At 50.1% G+C, this 15,925-nt stretch overlaps 1 protein-coding gene across 4 annotated transcripts in view; it reads left to right on the top strand.

Moving 5' to 3' along the window:
- Positions 1 to 15,925, top strand: part of LARGE1 (LARGE xylosyl- and glucuronyltransferase 1) — a 451,673-nt gene that overhangs the window by 397,759 nt on the left and 37,989 nt on the right. For all 4 annotated transcript variants that reach the window (XM_081822370.1, XM_081822371.1, XM_081822372.1 and 1 more), the window contains exon 10: positions 231 to 386. In XM_081822370.1, coding sequence (XP_081678496.1) covers positions 231 to 386 — 156 coding nt within the window. The remainder of the gene's footprint in view (positions 1 to 230; positions 387 to 15,925) is intronic.

Below are 15,925 nucleotides of genomic sequence, written 5' to 3'. Positions count from 1 at the left end.
TCACTTGCCCAAGGTCAGAGGCAGGATTTGAAACCACGCTGCACGGCCTCAGCGCCCTTCCTCTTCACCCCACCACCCACCACCACCGTGAATAGTGAAGGAATGAGTGAGTGAGTGAGTGAGTGAGTGAATGGACATGCCCACAAATGATGCTTAGACCGGTGGCTAGCCGAGTCTGCGCACGAGCGCGAGGTCCTCCCTGCCTTCCTGCCTCCTTGTCGCCCTGCCAGGTCATCCACTGGAACTCCCCCAAGAAGCTGCGGGTGAAGAACAAGCACGTGGAGTTTTTCCGCAACCTCTACCTGACCTTCCTGGAGTACGACGGCAACCTCCTGAGGCGAGAGCTCTTCGGCTGCCCCAGTGAAGCTGATGTCAACAGTGAAAACGTAAGCGGGGCGCAGGGACCCCCCAACCCCACGCCAGGCTCCGGGCTCGCCCGAGGTGGACAGGACGCCGCGCTTGCCCTGGGCGTCCCAGCTGCTGGGGGAGACAGGTGCATCAGCAGCTCCCCTCCATGCTCATTGCTGTGGGTGCAGAGCAGGGACGCTCGGCCTGCACGGGGTGGAGTCGGGAGGGGGTTTCCAAGCGGAGGAAGCCGGAGCCAGAGCTCCCGTGAAACAGTAGACAGCGTGTCTCTCCATAGCTGGGAAACTCTGAGGTCCTTGTGGACAAGGCACCCATGCGGGAGAGTCAGGAGGATTCAGTGTGGTCAGCGCGTGGGTGGCATCAAAGATCTTCACTAGTAACTGGCTCCTGGAGGGTTCGCCTAGGCGAAGAAAGTGTTAGGTACTTGGTTACAGGCAAAGCTACCACCTGTATCTTCCTATTTCTTCACTGCTTATAATTTTTTCCTGTTATATCTCATCTGATGTTCACAGAGACCCTCTTTCTTTCCCCAGTGGGAGTGGAGAGATGGAGGCACAGGGAGGTTCAGCGGGTTGCTCACAGCCAGCAAGGAGCCAAGTTGAGAGTGACTTCAAGTTCTGGGGATCAGGAAATGGGGAAGAAGCACACTGTCAGGAAAAAGGCAGGGAGGACATGGCGGGTCAGGCTGACCTGGGTTTGTCCAGTTACCAAGTAGGTGACCTCGGGCAAGTTACTCAGCCTCTCTGTGCTTCCGTTTCCTCAACCACCAAATGGAGACGCAAAACTTTAAGGCGTGTTGTGAGACTAAGTACGAAATTGCATTTGAAGCACCTGGCTCAGCCCTGACCATATGTCAGATGCTCAATAAGTATTTCCTCCCTTTCCTTGACCCTCAGTATTAGACACACAAGTAATTTGTTTATTAGGCGAGCATTTACTGAGGGCCTTCCTGTTCTGAGCACTGAGCCCTCACAGGTACAAAAGGACACTGGTCCTTGCGGTCGTGGTGCTAATATTCTCGGGGGGAAACAGTTGACAACTATATGAACCTTCAGGGAAAGTGATCAGCCAGTGGCCGGGCTCCATGGTGGCATATTAATGAGCAGCTGGGCTACCCCCTGGTCTGCAGGGTCGTGGGGCGGCAGGGGGAGCTCCTCCGAGGAGGTGATGCTCCCTCTGAGTCCTGAATGACAAGAAAGAACCAGCCATAGAAGAGCAAGGGGTGAGGGAAATAGAAATCAAAGCCACAATGAGCTACGTCCACACACCTGTTAGGATATCTGTTTACCAAAGAACAAAAGATAACAGGAATTGGTGAGACGTGGGGAAATTGGAACGCTGTCCATTACTGGTTGAATACACGATGCCGAGGCCGCTGTGCGGAACAGGAGGGAGGCTCCCCCAGAAATGACAAAGAGGACTGTGCTATGACCCAGCAGTCCCACTTCCGGGATGTATCCCAAACACTTGAGATCGGGATCCCCGAAGACAGTATGTGCACTGGTCACTGCAGCTTTACTCACGTTGGCTGCAGGTGGAGACAACCCCCCTGCCCACCCACAGATGAACGGATCACATGTGCTGCATGTGTCCAATAGAACGCTGTCCAACCTTAAAAACTAAGGAACTCTTACCCTTTGACAACATGGGTGGGCCAGGGAGATCTCGGTAGGCTAAGTGAAAGAAGCCAGGCACCGAAGGATAAATACTGCATGACGCCTCACGGGGGAGGCATCTAAAATAGCAAACGTACAGAGCTAGACAACAGAATGCTGGTTGCCAGGGGATGGGGAGCGGGGTCATGGGGAGCCCTTGTTCGGTTTACACCATGTTACACCACATGAGTAAGTCCCAGAGATTTGCTGTACAACGTAGTGCTGGTAGTTAACAGGGCATGGTGCACTTAAACATTTTAAGAGGATAGATCTCATGTCAGGTGTTCTGACCACACTCGTAACACACAGAAAAAAACCTAAGAAACTTTGCGGGGCGGGGTGGGGGGGGCCGCGATGGATATGTTTATTACCTTGATTGTGGTGAAAGTAACCCAAAGGTAACATAAGTCCAAACTCACCAAATTATTTTCATGACGTGTAATTTTTTTATATTGCCAATTATACCTCAGGAAAGGGGGAGGGAGGTGGCAGAGCAGGGAAAGTACATTCCAGGTAGGGGGGTGTGGCCAGTACAAAGGCCCTGGGGCAGGGCCGGTATGAGGACCTGCAGGATGGCCAGGTTCCCCGGGGGCTGGAGGGGGAGGAGGAGAACAGCAGAAGCTGAGCATCAGGAAGGCAGGAAGCAGGTTGGAAGGATATTGTGAGCAGGTGAAAGAGTCAGAATTCTGTTTTATTACTATTACTGTTATTGGTTATATTCTTATGTTGGACGTCTTGAGAATTCTTTTTGGCTCCCAGTGGCAGGGGAGGGTGTCTGTGGAAGGTCTGGAGGACGCACTTACCTGGCTCTTTACCGGGACAGTATTTGGGACAACAGCTGTGGAGAGTGCTTAGAGAAGGCTGCCACCCTGCCCTCCGGTATTCAGCCCCCAGGGCACAGTGGGGTCCCCTCAAGCTCCGGCCCTTCCCCTCATCACCCTCCATGCCTTTGCCGGTGTCTGCCCTTCACTCCCACTGGAAGTAGAGGAAAGAATACCATTAAGCACTTGAACTCTGGCTCAGATTCTGGGAAGCACTTACAGGTTTCAACAAATGCTGTGTTCTGGTTTTTCCTTCCTGCTCAAATCGGTATTTGCCATCATCATCAATATCTGAGTGCCCATTCGGCACTTTCTCCCCCAAACACTAAATGAAAACCATTCTCTTGCCTTTGAGACTCATATAAAAAGCCTTGGCAGGATGAAGCCGTCAGTTAATTGTCCCCATCAGTGAGTCCCCCAAGTGCGCTGTTCAGGGCCTCACAAAGTGGGACTCCCTTTAGACATGACCCAGCCCGCTTCTCCTACCACCAGCTTCCCCTGGTGGGTCATCGGGGTGGGGACGGTGTCAGTGGTCCTTCTCATAATCTGTGACTGCATTTATTTGCTCAACAAGCATGTGTGAATGCCAGCCATCTGCCGGGCACCGTGTAGGGCACCGGGGTTGAACTTAGAGGCTGACCCCGTCCCTATACGGAAGTCACTTGCCACGTAACAAGTGTTAGAGATGCCAAGAGGATGGTCTCCCTGGGTGCAGGGAGGGCCAGGAGCGAGAGGGCAGCCTTCTCTGAGCGCTCTGCACAGCGTTTGTCCCAAACACTGTTCCCTTGACTGTGCACCAGCCACACCCACCACCTCTCTGCTCCTTCTGCATTCCAGGCTCATTCCCAAGGCAGGGCCTTTGTGCTTGCTTCCCCTCTGCCTGGAACCCCCTGCCCCCAGGCATCCTCAGAAACTTGCCCCGCGCTGCCCCGCCCCTCCAGTAAAGCTAGAAGTCACTGTGATGTGCCCCAGGTTCTTTTCGTCAGAGCACCTGTTCCTATTCACAATTCGTTGGTTCGTGCAACTGTCTCCTATCTCTTTTCCCGTATAGAAGACCAGAATATAAGACCCTTAGAGACTTTGCCGTCTTGTTCACCCCTGGGGACTCCTTTCTCTAGCAGAGAAGGAAGCACATCATAAGCACTTAACAAATATGTATTGAAGGAATTGAACAAATAAGACGAAGGAAGTACTAGGTAAAGGGCAGAGCAGCTGAAAAGTAGGGAGCCCAAGGAGAACATGCTGGTCGTTGGCATTCTAGAGCACAGGCCTGTCGGCAGTGACAAAGAATGAAGCTGACTGGAGGGGCCTTGGCCGTGCTTAGACTGACCGAATGGTAGTGAGGAGCCGCCAAAGGGCTTTAATCATGGTCAGATTGACATTCGAGGGAAATCACTCCCTGAGTGGGATTTCACACAATGAGAGGGACGGGTTAGAGGCAGGGAGGCCGGTTAGACCTTTGCTACGTCCCAGGCAAAAAGATGGCGTTGGGGCTCTGACCCAGGGCGGCAGCAGCAGGGATGGAGAGAACAGGTGGGTTGCTTTGTGGGTGCTAAGAACAGGGGGGCAGGTGCAACTAGCCCTCATAAATCAAGAGGGCAGGTCCCCATGCCCTGCTGCAGCCAGGTTCCTCTGGCTGAGCCCACACCCTGGGGCAGGGACTGGGGCCAGGAGAGTGGCTGTAACATTGGGTCCCTGGAACTGCGTCCCTGTAGGGCATTCTACCCCAGGGCCCTTGGCAGCATGTCAAGTGTTAGCAGCAAACACAGCCAGAGGGAAAGGGTAAGATCTTGGATCTGGGCCGAAGCTGGATGCTCCCCGATCCATGGGACGGGGTCGTTAGAGCTTTGACAAGTCTCGAAGAAATGAAGTTGGGAACCTCTTCATGGGACTGCAGGTGCCAGAGGGGAAAGGACTCCAGTGGCAGTGTCTGCCGGGCAGATAGTCGTTCCAACAGTCACCGGCCGCGGGGCTAGGGATCCAGGAGGAGCATCGCAAATCGAAGCCTGCTGTAGTGAGGGATGCAGACAGTGGAGGTCATTCTCCAGCCCCAGAGCAAGCTGGCATTTCAGTAGCACACTAGAAGGGCATTCCACACACTAGGGAAGAGCAGGTGCATCACAGAAGACTTCCTGGAGGAGGTAGGATCTGAAGGCCAAGAGAGGCGCAGTGAGGGCGTACAGAGCATGGACCTAGTGGGAGGGAGGGAGCAGCAGGGGCGGCGGAGACCAGAGGTCAACAGCAACAGGGCACATTCAGAGGAAGGCAATGTAAGAACATAAACAGCCGCACAAGTTCATTATTATTTCTTCGCCAGGGAGGTGATGATGAGGGTGATGATAAGACAGTGGGCTCTCTTGTCATCGCAGCTTGCTCATTCAGGAGACGCGTGACTCAGAGGAGTCATGCGAGTGCTCTGAGCCTCGGTTCGCCATCTGATAAATGGGGGACAGTGATGCCTCTGTCACAGTGTTTCATGGATGCTTTATGTTAAATCACCAAAAATGGGACTCGGCACCAGGCACACGGCGTTCACTGAGGTGCGTTTTTTTCACAGATCGCAGTACCGAACCCATCTGATATTGGGTCCAAATCTGTTGTTCCACAAATGGTCTTCAGGTTTGATTAACATTTTTCCTCGGCTGGCCTGGCAGAGAGGGGAGCCTACAGCGTGGCTTAGAGCTATGTCTGTAAAGCGTAGCACGGCCATCACCTTCGCTCCAGGCCACACGACCCCAAGTGGATTTCCCACCACTTAAGAGACTCCGGGAAGGAAGGAGAGGCCATTGGGCTGACTTCGCTGCCAAAGAGAATAAATGAATGAATTCAGGAAGCCAGTGTGAGTGGGAAGAGCAGGCCCCCATTTTAGACTCTGTGTTTGGGGTGCTTGCTCTAGGACAAAATAGTTTGGTTTGGAAGAACAGGCTCCGGCCGCGGTTTAGATTGACAGGAGCTGATGCGACACACAGCCTCTCCTGTCCCATAACGCCCCTCCCTTTTCCTCAGCACCCCCGCCCCTCAAGTGTATCCAGGGAACTCTGGGGCTCCGCAGAACATGGGTGGATAATCCACGGATATTCTCCACCCATAGTCCATGCAAAAATCCTTCTGTAGCATCTCTAATAGGCTTGCATCTGGCCTCTGCTGGAATCCTCCCAAAGACAGGAAGCTCATCACTTACCACAGCTTACTCCACTGTTGGGGAAAGCTCCAGATGCTAACCCATTCTTCCTCATGTTGAGTGTAGTCTTCCCGTCTGTAAGGAATCCATCAGTCTGAGTCCTGTCCTCTAGAGCAGTGAAAAATAAGGATACCCCCCTGGTGTCCCTGACAGCCTGGCAGATAGGGTAGCATGTTTCCATATGTTGGTTATTCAGAAACCTGCAACTCTCCCTAAGCACTGTATTTATAAAGTGATGCTGTATCATCAAGAGTGCCTTGTTCCACCTACGGGAATATTCCAGATAAAGGAAGCTCACCCTGTAAATTGCAGGGCTACTGGAATATGCACGTTTTAATCAATTTGGATGGGGATCTTGGTAAAGGACATTATGCTTCCTTTAGCAACCTAAGTATACGAAACTCAGTTTACAGTTTTCAGTGAGTAAGATTGCCCCGGCTAGGCTGAGGGGGCAGCAATTGGCCAGAGGAAGGAGGATGCTGTTTATCCTGGCAGGAAATGGCCTCAGACTATCCTGCTTCTTCTGCAGATTTCCTTTTTGACAGCTGTCACTTTCAGTTTCATCAGCTTCAGAACAACCCTTTCTGGGCTCCCCTCCCCGTTCCTCCTTCCCCTGGCAGCTGAAGAAAGGAAAACCAATGGCATGTAAGTCAGAATGACCCATAGTAAAAGAATCGTGCGTTGTCGTGGTAGAAGTTAAATTATGAAACATAGCAAACAGCCAAAAACATGCAAAAAAAAGAAAAAAAACAACAAAAAACTGGACACCAGCGAGTTTTGACCTGTATGTGGAATTGTAATAAGTCAGTGGACAGTGTCTGCAGACTCAGAGCTCCCTTAGCCCAGGGCCGCAGCAGACATCACTAATCGATGGCCCCGCCCATTCCCCTCGGGCTCCGCCCCATCCCCAGCATCCTTGCCAAGACAGCCCTCCAGGAAACCGGGACCAGTCTCCAAGTGATGGCACAGGAGACGCTGAAGCCTGTTGGGTCTGTCTCCCTGCGCTAGGCATTAGTCACTTTAGTGTCTCCTAGAATGGAGACAGCTCTCTGTGTCGCTTCAAGACCTTCATCTGCTTTTTTGAGCCTCTGCCAATTGGGGGTTTCCTGCAGGGAAAGAGAAAAGGAAGTGCAACTTTAATCTTCACCCCAATCGAGGGAGGTAGGCTTTATGAGTCACATTTCACAGATAAGGAAACCAAAGCTCAGAAGGGATGAGTTACTTGCTCAAAGTCAAACAGCTCCTAAACGGTGGGCCATGATTGGAAACGCAGGTCCTTGTCACTCAGAAGTGATGAACCAGGGCCATGCTTCCCAAGTGAATGGAGCTCCAGATATAAAATGAATATAATGAGAACTACGGGTTATTCGGTGATCATTCTAGTGGTTTTTACTTGTAACCATTTCTTACTCTTTCACAAACCCTGCAAGGTAGTTATTACCTCTGTTTCTAGAGGAGGACGTAGAGGCTCAGAGAAATGAAATCATGGAATGGGGCGGTGGCAGCGTTGGAACTCGTATGAGTGGTCTTTCTGCAAGTATTTACAACGCTCCCTGGTCTACGCCTGCAGTACCCGCCCCGTACCCAAGCACCCCTGTCTCCCAGGGCTCCTGACTTTATGTTTCTGCATAGAAACGTATCACTCCTCAATAGATTATAGTCTTGACTTTTTTATTTTGTTAATTATGTCTCTCCCTGCTAGAATGGAAGTTCTGTGACTGCAGGGAATTTTATCTGTTTCATTCATCAGCGTATCTTCATGCCCATAAAAGACGGCCTGGCCCCTGCTAGGTGCTCAGTAAATTTGGGGGAACACATGAACTATTATAAGTCCTTTTCTTGGAGCATCTGTGGAGTGTTGGAAAGATCCCTGTCCTTGACATCAAAATACCTGGCCCGAGGACTAGATCTAGGACTTCAGGCATAGCTCTCCCCCTCTCACGGCCTCAGTAGTCTCACCAAATGGTCAGTGAATAAGCCCAGCCTAGGCTGTCATGAGGGTTGAGGGGGTTAAGTTGTGTGGAGTGCCGCCCATCCGCAGGAGCGTTGGCCAGGAAGCTTGTCCTGATGCCTTGCCTTCCAGCTGCTGAGATCCCCCCCTCACCTCTGAAAGGAGGGTTTCCAGACTCAACTCTCTCCTCCAACAAGGGTTTGGGGCAGCCCGCACGGCCACGTTCCCTGATACCGAGCCCACGCAGAAGAAAAGACCACAGCGTCCCCAGGGCTCCATTAGAAGTTAAAAATAAGACATATATAAGCCGACTCTAGAAACACGTTACGGCATCAGTCTGCACGGCCGTGCCAGGGAACAGATGGCTCTGTGGAAACAGCTGTATCCCGGAGAAACCTCAGAGAAAAAGCAGAATGCATTAGTGCGCTCCCGTGCAGGCTGCATGTCACCAGCTCTTTAATCCCGTGGCGGGCAGCGGAGCCCCTGGGTGGACAGCGCCACACAGGGCCCTCCTCCAGGGGCCCTCCACGGCCGTGGTAACTTCTAGAGCCCGAAGGATCACAGTCGTTGCCTGCGAGGCCAGGGACGGGGACAAGGGGAGGAGCCACGGGGTCAGGCTGCTCAGGGGATGCGTCTGGGCTGTGGGCACACCATCGCGGCCCGTCTGCTTTGCTCCAGCTCCAGCTTGCACACATCCCTCCTTCACACCCCTGGGCTCTGGTTGTAATCTGTCTGCATGTGCCAGGTGCTCTCCCCTCGTGTGCTTTTGCTTGCAGCAGCTCCTTGCACTCTTCTGGAAGACTCTTCCTCCACGAGCCGGCTCCTTGTGCCGCATCTAAGAGGGCAGCTCTGGAACAAGACTGCCGCATGTAAAATCTAAGGAATACTGAGTAGGAGAGTTTGGGCCATTTGCTTAGACTCTTTGTGCCTCAGCTTTCCCATCTGTAAATTGGGGATCACAACTAGTCCCACCTGACAGGCTCAGTGAGGACTAAATGGGGCCGGTCAGTGTGGCACACAGCACCTGCCCACCCACCCCCCATTAAGTCTCATTGGTATGAATACGCAGTATTATGCTTGCTGCCTTGCTTCTTTGTCCCCCCACCCAGACCAGATGAACAATTTAAATGTAGAAACTGGGGTTCATTCCCCAATCCTGGCACAGGGCTTGGCATACAGTAAGGGCCTATTAATTGGGTGTCGTGTACAAATTAATATTGATACCTGGGAGAGAGGAGACCAGGCCTTTTCCTCATTATTTCCTCATAGGCTGAGTGCTGGAAAGACTCTCTGAACCTTCCCTGAATAGACCTAAATCCAAGACTTTCCCGTCCCATGAAAGAAGGAAAGTGGCCCATGGTTTGCTTTTCCTTAGTAAGTGTTTTGAGTTCCTGGAACTTCGTTGATTCATACACACAGCAGGCAATCAGAGAGCTCGTAATCTTTCTCTACCTGTCTGGGTGGTTTAATAAGGCTTACCTGCTCCCCAGAAAACCACAGGGAGGAGCCCTGAGGTAGGTTTCAGGAGACATGTGTTAGAGTCCCAGCTTCTCTGAGCAAATCAGCTGAGGGCAGCCCTGCCCGTCTCGTTCAGATATTAGGAGGAACAGATGAAGTCCTAGGTATCAAGGCGACGGAAACCTGAAAGTAAACGTTGAAAGTATCAAGCAGCATTCTGGAGTGTTACTTTACCCACCAGATACTTCTACCCGTGCTGCTGAGGCATCAGAAGGAGAGGTGTCATAAGAAGGAGTAGATGCCTTGCTTGGTCTGTTGTACTCTGTCTTCATCACTCACTGGCTAGAAGAGGCAAGTAGGTGTGTTAAAGTAACACAAGCAATTGTACAATGGGCTCGGCATGCTGGAAGGGTATTACTCACGTTAAGTCCAAATGGGTGTTTCTGATTGGCAGGTGGCTTTTCTCCAGGTTCAGGGGCCCAGACTCCTTCCATCTTGTGGCTCTGCCCTCCACAGAGCCTTGGACTCCTCTCCTGGATGCCCTTGCTCTGGCCGACAGAGAGGTGTCTGCATGAGTCTACCTTGAAAGTGGTGCCCATGGTAGCGAGAACCTGCCCACATTCCACTGACCAGCCTTGGCCATGCAGGAAGGTCGGGAAGGCAGCCTCTCTGTGCACCCAGGAAGAGAAGAGACCATGAATCTTGGTGCATGCAGAAGGTCCCCACCAACGTGGGGGTTACATGCATTCAGTCCCCTGTAGTCATAGGACCATCTAGCGTTAGACCTGGAAAGAGCCCCAGAGATTGATTAACAAGGAAGGCATTGTAGTGACTTAGTTACGTACAAGAACGCAGAGAAAATACACATGGATGTAATATCTCAGCTCTGTTCACTCATCGTATGACCTTGAACAAGTGGCTAAACCTTTCAGATGATGAATGCTTTCATCCATAAACAAGGTGGACCATTGTCCCTAAGCCATGGAGTCAGTGTGAATATTAAATGAGAAAGTGCCTGCCAAGCTCCCAGCATGTTCCCTGACCCTAGTGAGCACTTGATCCTTGAGAGTCTTTTATGAAACCCAAACTTTGTCTTAGGAACCGGAGAAATGACTTGCTCAAGGTCACATGGAAAATGAGTGTCTGAGGGAACAGGTCTCCATTTCCAGTTATCCCCATAACCTCTCTCTGTAGTTTTTCCTGACTTTGAACAGAAGTCCACTGGGCTGGTGCCAGGAACCTACTTCCAACCCCTCTGAATCCTCTGGCCTGACCAGCCATCATTTCTGACATCTCAGGGGTCACTCCAGGCCACTGTCCTTAAGGATGGGAAGAAATAAATGCAAACTGCTTAAAGGGTCATTTTCCCTTGAGTCCAAATCTTCCTGTGCCTCAGCTGGCTGGCCAAAGAAGCAATTTAGCAAATGCATTTTATCTCAGGAGAAATCGGTCTTTTGTTTCTGTGACTTGCTTGTCAGGAGCCTACTACTCCCCCCGTGGCCCCAGGATGGAGTGTGGTAGCGTTCAGGCCCTGTTAATGAAAGCCCTCCTTCCAGCTCAGCATCTCCCTGGAGAAATCACCCATGCCCTGGGTGGGAAAGGAGGTTGTTTCTAAGCTGTTCCCGCCTTCCCCCTGAGATAACATCAGCCATGCCGTCAGCAATAAGAAATCCTAGATTAGAATTTGAAAAGGTACATAATGTAATCATAACATTGCTTGGGTTTTGTGTAGCACTTTACAGTTTACAAAGCACTTTTACACGCATTAGCTCCTTTGAGAAAATTGCAGGTAACTTGTTAAGGACAGAAAAGTAGAAAGAAGCCAGTACAATTCATCTGTGAACCTACCAGTCAGAGAAAAGCTTTGTTAACATTGTAATGTGTTCCCTTTGGTCTGTTTTCTATGTGACTTTTTGTTTGTCTCTCTGCTCTATTGGGATCATACTGCATACGCATTTTTATGGCCTGCTTTTTCATGGAGCATTGTGTCTTCCACCGTCTCTTTGATCCTTGCATCCATCCCCTGGGAGAGGAGTCACCACACTGCAAAGATTGCCCTGGTGTGAGGTCCCAAGACTGGATTCTCAGTCCAGAACTGCTTCTCCCTAGCCGTGTAACTGGCAGATTTTTGAAATCCTCTGAGCCTCAGTTTCCTCCTTTGTAAAACAGAGATGTGTGCTCAAGGATTAAATTAATAAAGCAATCCACCTGAAAGCATTTAGCACTGCACCTGGACGGAGCAGGTGCTTCATCCATATTAGCTGAGCAAAGGTACAAACCGCCATGTTGAGAATGTTCATAACATTAAACTCAAGGAAGGCAATCTGGTTGGTCCAGAGTCCCATAGATTTTGACATCATATGTCGGACATCATAGTTGATGTGCTTTTGCCACAATACCCAGTGTGGTTGATAGACAACAGTATTCCCTAGACCCTACCCCTAAAGCACTGTGATGGCCACAGGTGACCTCGGGATGTGGATGCCACTGAACCACATCACTGGTACCAGGAAGTTCATAGAGGCTACTTATCCCCCAGGACTGCTGGTAGACCCTCCTGACCGTGTCAGGCCATGCTCTGGTAGTTCTGGGAGCACTTTCATTGGTCACTGTTCCTTCTTTAACATGAGTACATGGCTGTGAGTACATCCAGTAGAGGCCTGTTGTGTACACAGGGTGCTCTAGATGTTCTAGGTACAGGAAATTGAGAGATGAATGCGATACAGCTCCTGCCTTGAGGAGCCCACTATATATGGGTGCTTTTCAGAAAATGGCTCCTGGAGCTATTTACCTTGGAATGTTGTTTTTTTCCTGACTCAATACACGCATGCATTGCTCATGCTCTGGCCACTAATTTCCTTTCTCACATGGTGAGGATACCTTCTCTTTGAAGGCTCATCAAAGAAAGACCCCCCCCATACACACATCTATACCCGTCCTCACATGTTCCCACTCCTGTCTTCACTGAACTGAAGCCATGCACTCCTGTCAACACATTAAAAACACCACACAAATCAACCCCCCCCCAAAAAAAACAACCCTGCTTTTGCAAAGAGCTTTGCAGATACTTATTCTCTAAAAGGGAATAATTGCGAATGTTCTTTTGCAGTGTGGGTGAGAGAGAAGGAGGGTATGAGTTGGTTAAGTTCCCCATTGGGGGGCTACATTATAGTTTCTAGGTATATTTGGGTTCCTCAAGGAGGAAGATGTGCGAGTATCTCCAACACTCATGAGACAGAAGTGCTATCCAGGCTCAGTGAGACTCCTGCTTTCCCTGCCCTCACCCTACTGTCTCCTCCAGGTGGTGGCTGAGGACAGAAAGCATCCACCCAGGTGTCTCCCCTTCTGAACTCTGATAACCACCATGGTAATAGATGACGTCTGCTGTGTCTTTATTCCAAACACTGTACTCTGCACATGCAGAATCTCCTGGAACCCTCCTACAACCCCCTGGGTAGTTCCTATTATCTTCCCCATTTTACACTTGAGGAAGTTGAAGCTCAGAAGGGTTAAGTACCTCACCCACTCGCCCAAGACTGTACAGACAGGAGTGGGATAGAACCCGTCACCTCAGCCACGGTGCTTGTGTGCTTCTTGACCCAAGGCGGAATGAGCATCTTTCCTGGAGAGGTAGCTCGGTAGTAGAAGGACACAGGCCCCAGTTTGACCTCCCTGAGTGACCTCAAGATCTTGAAACTGCTTTTCAGCTGTCAAATGAGGCTGCACATGTCTCACTGGAGGGCTCCAAGGGAAGGGATAACACGTACCCAGCACCTTGCACAGAGCCATGTGCATGCTTGTTTGCTGTCCAGCACATTTTCAGCCATCACAGACCTTTGAACTGCAAATATCGGACCAGATAATGGGCTTAAGGATGATCACCTTCTATGCATAACATTAGAGGATACGATGGGAAAATTAGAAAGACAGGCCTTCTAATGATTACAGTCTTCGTGTAGCAGATATTTCTCATGCATGCAGCACATGAATATTAAGCATCTGTCATACCGTGGGCCCGGTGCTAGGGGCAATGGTAAAGTGTCACTGTGTCACCAGGAAAGTTGCCCTTAAATAATTTCAGTTCAAATTGACAAGTGCTTTAGTGGAGTTATGAATTGAGGGCTCTTGAGGCACGGAGAAGTGGACCAGCTCTACCTGGCAGGGCTAACAGAGGTCTCAGACGAGGTGTCATCCAGGCTGAATCTTGAAAGGTAAATAGAAGGTCCCCTAGTGGAGAAGAGCAGGTGAGGAGAGTAGAGAGGGAAGAACATATACAGCGTCACAGAGGGAAAGAGGGAAAGGCAGGTTCGGGGAGCAGAGAGATCCCTGGTGCAAATACAGAGGACACGGGGTTGGGGGGTGGTGGTGATGGGTCAGAGAGAGAGGATATGATTGTCAGCAAGGACCTGGATTTAATCCTGCAGGTCAGAAGGGGTCCCTTGGCTCCTAGAATATTAGACGGAATGAGAATTCCCATGTCCTGGGCTTACATGAATCTTCAAATAGGCCAGGACTTCAAATCAAACTTCAAAAATGGGAGAGTCTCCCTGATTGCATCCTTGTTAACAGTTAAAAATCTTCATGATGGATAAGAACATCTCCTCGATCACTGAATCTCCACTGATCCCCCAAGTGGCATTTGGAAGTAGGTGGGTGCATTTGGAGTTGTACGAGGCTGTCTGGAGAACTCTACAAGCATTTAGTGGGCTGGGGCCCAGGAGGCTAACTGTTCGGGGATATATGGGACAGGTAGCATAATGCAAAAGCTCCCTGCACAAAATGCCAGTGACCCCCTGTCAGTTATCTATGGCTCCCAACCTGTAAAACCTCAGTGGAATACAGTGAGAAGTGTTTATCGCGGCAGCTGAGCTGAGCTTGGCTGGGCTTGCTCCCACACCTGGGGCAATTGTAGAGCTTCTGCTCTACTCCAGGTGTGTCTCATCCTCCAGCGGGCCGCCCAGGCATTTTCTCATGGTAGTGCTGGAGGTTCAAGAAACACGCAGTTTGGGGGCACCTGGGTGGCTCAGTTGGTTAAGCGACTGCCTTCGGCTCAGTTCATGATCCTGGAGTCCCGGGATCGAGCCCCGCATCGGGCTCCCTGCTCAGCGGGAAGCCTGCTTCTCCCTCTCTCACTCCCCCTGCTTGTGTTCCCTCTCTCGCTGTGTCTCTTTCTGTCAAATAAATAAAATCTTAAAAAAAAAAAAAAGAAACACGCAGTTTGGGTACCTGGGTGGCTCAGTCGGTTAAGTGGCTGCCTTCGGCTCAGGTTCAGGTCATGATCCCAGGGTCCTGGGATCGAGTCCTGCTTCGGGCTCCCTGCTCTGCGGGGAGCCTGCTTCTCCCTCTCCCTCTGCCTACTTGTGTTCTCTCTCTATCTCTCTGTCAAATAAATAAATAAAATCTTTAAAAAAAAAAAAAAAGAAACACACAGTTCTTGAGGCCTAGTCTCACTATTAGGGCAGTGTTGCTTCCTTACCATTTTATTAGCCACATCAAGTCTCATGATAAAGAGTAGAGATGTGGGAGGGGGTGAAGAATGGAAGGGATTAACGCAGTCATGTGCTGTCACACATATCTTGAGAAATAAGGCTATAGTTTAATGTAGCTATATCTATGAAGACAATGGTTTTAACTGAGACAGGGTCATACAGAAGTGAGTTAATATAATTCTTGTTTACTACACTCTTGGCTTGGAGATTTAAAATATATGTACACATTCTTCTTGGAAAACTGGTCTGTTACATTCAGCTAGATTAGTAGCTCTAGCCATGTAAACTATAATCTACATTCAACTATCTGCCATCGTGTAATGGACTAGGCTGATGTCACAGAAAAAATATTAGAACCAGCCATATGACCTTTGGCAAATTCATTTGAAATATAGTTTGCATATAATAAATCCACCCATTCTAAGTGTGTAGTTTGTTGACTTCTCACAAATGTATACACCCTTGTAACCATGACTGTACCCATGACATAGAACATTTCCATCCCCCAAAAAAGTTCTCTCCTGCTTCTTCCCAATCTATCCACTCTGCCCCCACGCATTCAGTGATCTGATTTCTAGCCCTATTGAAGTTCTTTTACTTTTTCATCGCAAATCATCTGTGAAGCAGGCCCAGTCACCCCTGCCTGGGAGGGATATGATGGGGTTGGCATGACATGGTTGTGGATTGGCAGCTGCACATCCTCAGATCTGGATATTGTGCTGTTGGCAGGTCAACCTGTTGGCTTGTTGATATTGTCCTGTTGGCAGGACTGTTGGCAGGTCAACCAGCTCTTGCACTGGTTGGGGTAGGAAGGCAAGTAGAGCTATGTAAAGAACTTCTACCAGCAGATTAAGGGAGCAGGACTTCCCGAGAGTTAGAAACAAGAAAGAAGAGTGGATGCCAAGACTTGGCTGAAATGAAAGGAACAGATTTTTAGATTTTGTTTATGGGTTGGTTTAGTCTTTTTCTTCAATACCTGCTACAGAGATTGAAGTCTGTAGCTC

Source organism: Leptonychotes weddellii, chromosome 5 (assembly GCF_054177405.1).
Source record: "Leptonychotes weddellii isolate Sample4059 chromosome 5, ASM5417740v2, whole genome shotgun sequence".
NCBI lineage: Eukaryota > Metazoa > Chordata > Mammalia > Carnivora > Phocidae > Leptonychotes > Leptonychotes weddellii.
This window is presented reverse-complemented; position numbering and strand designations above follow the sequence as displayed.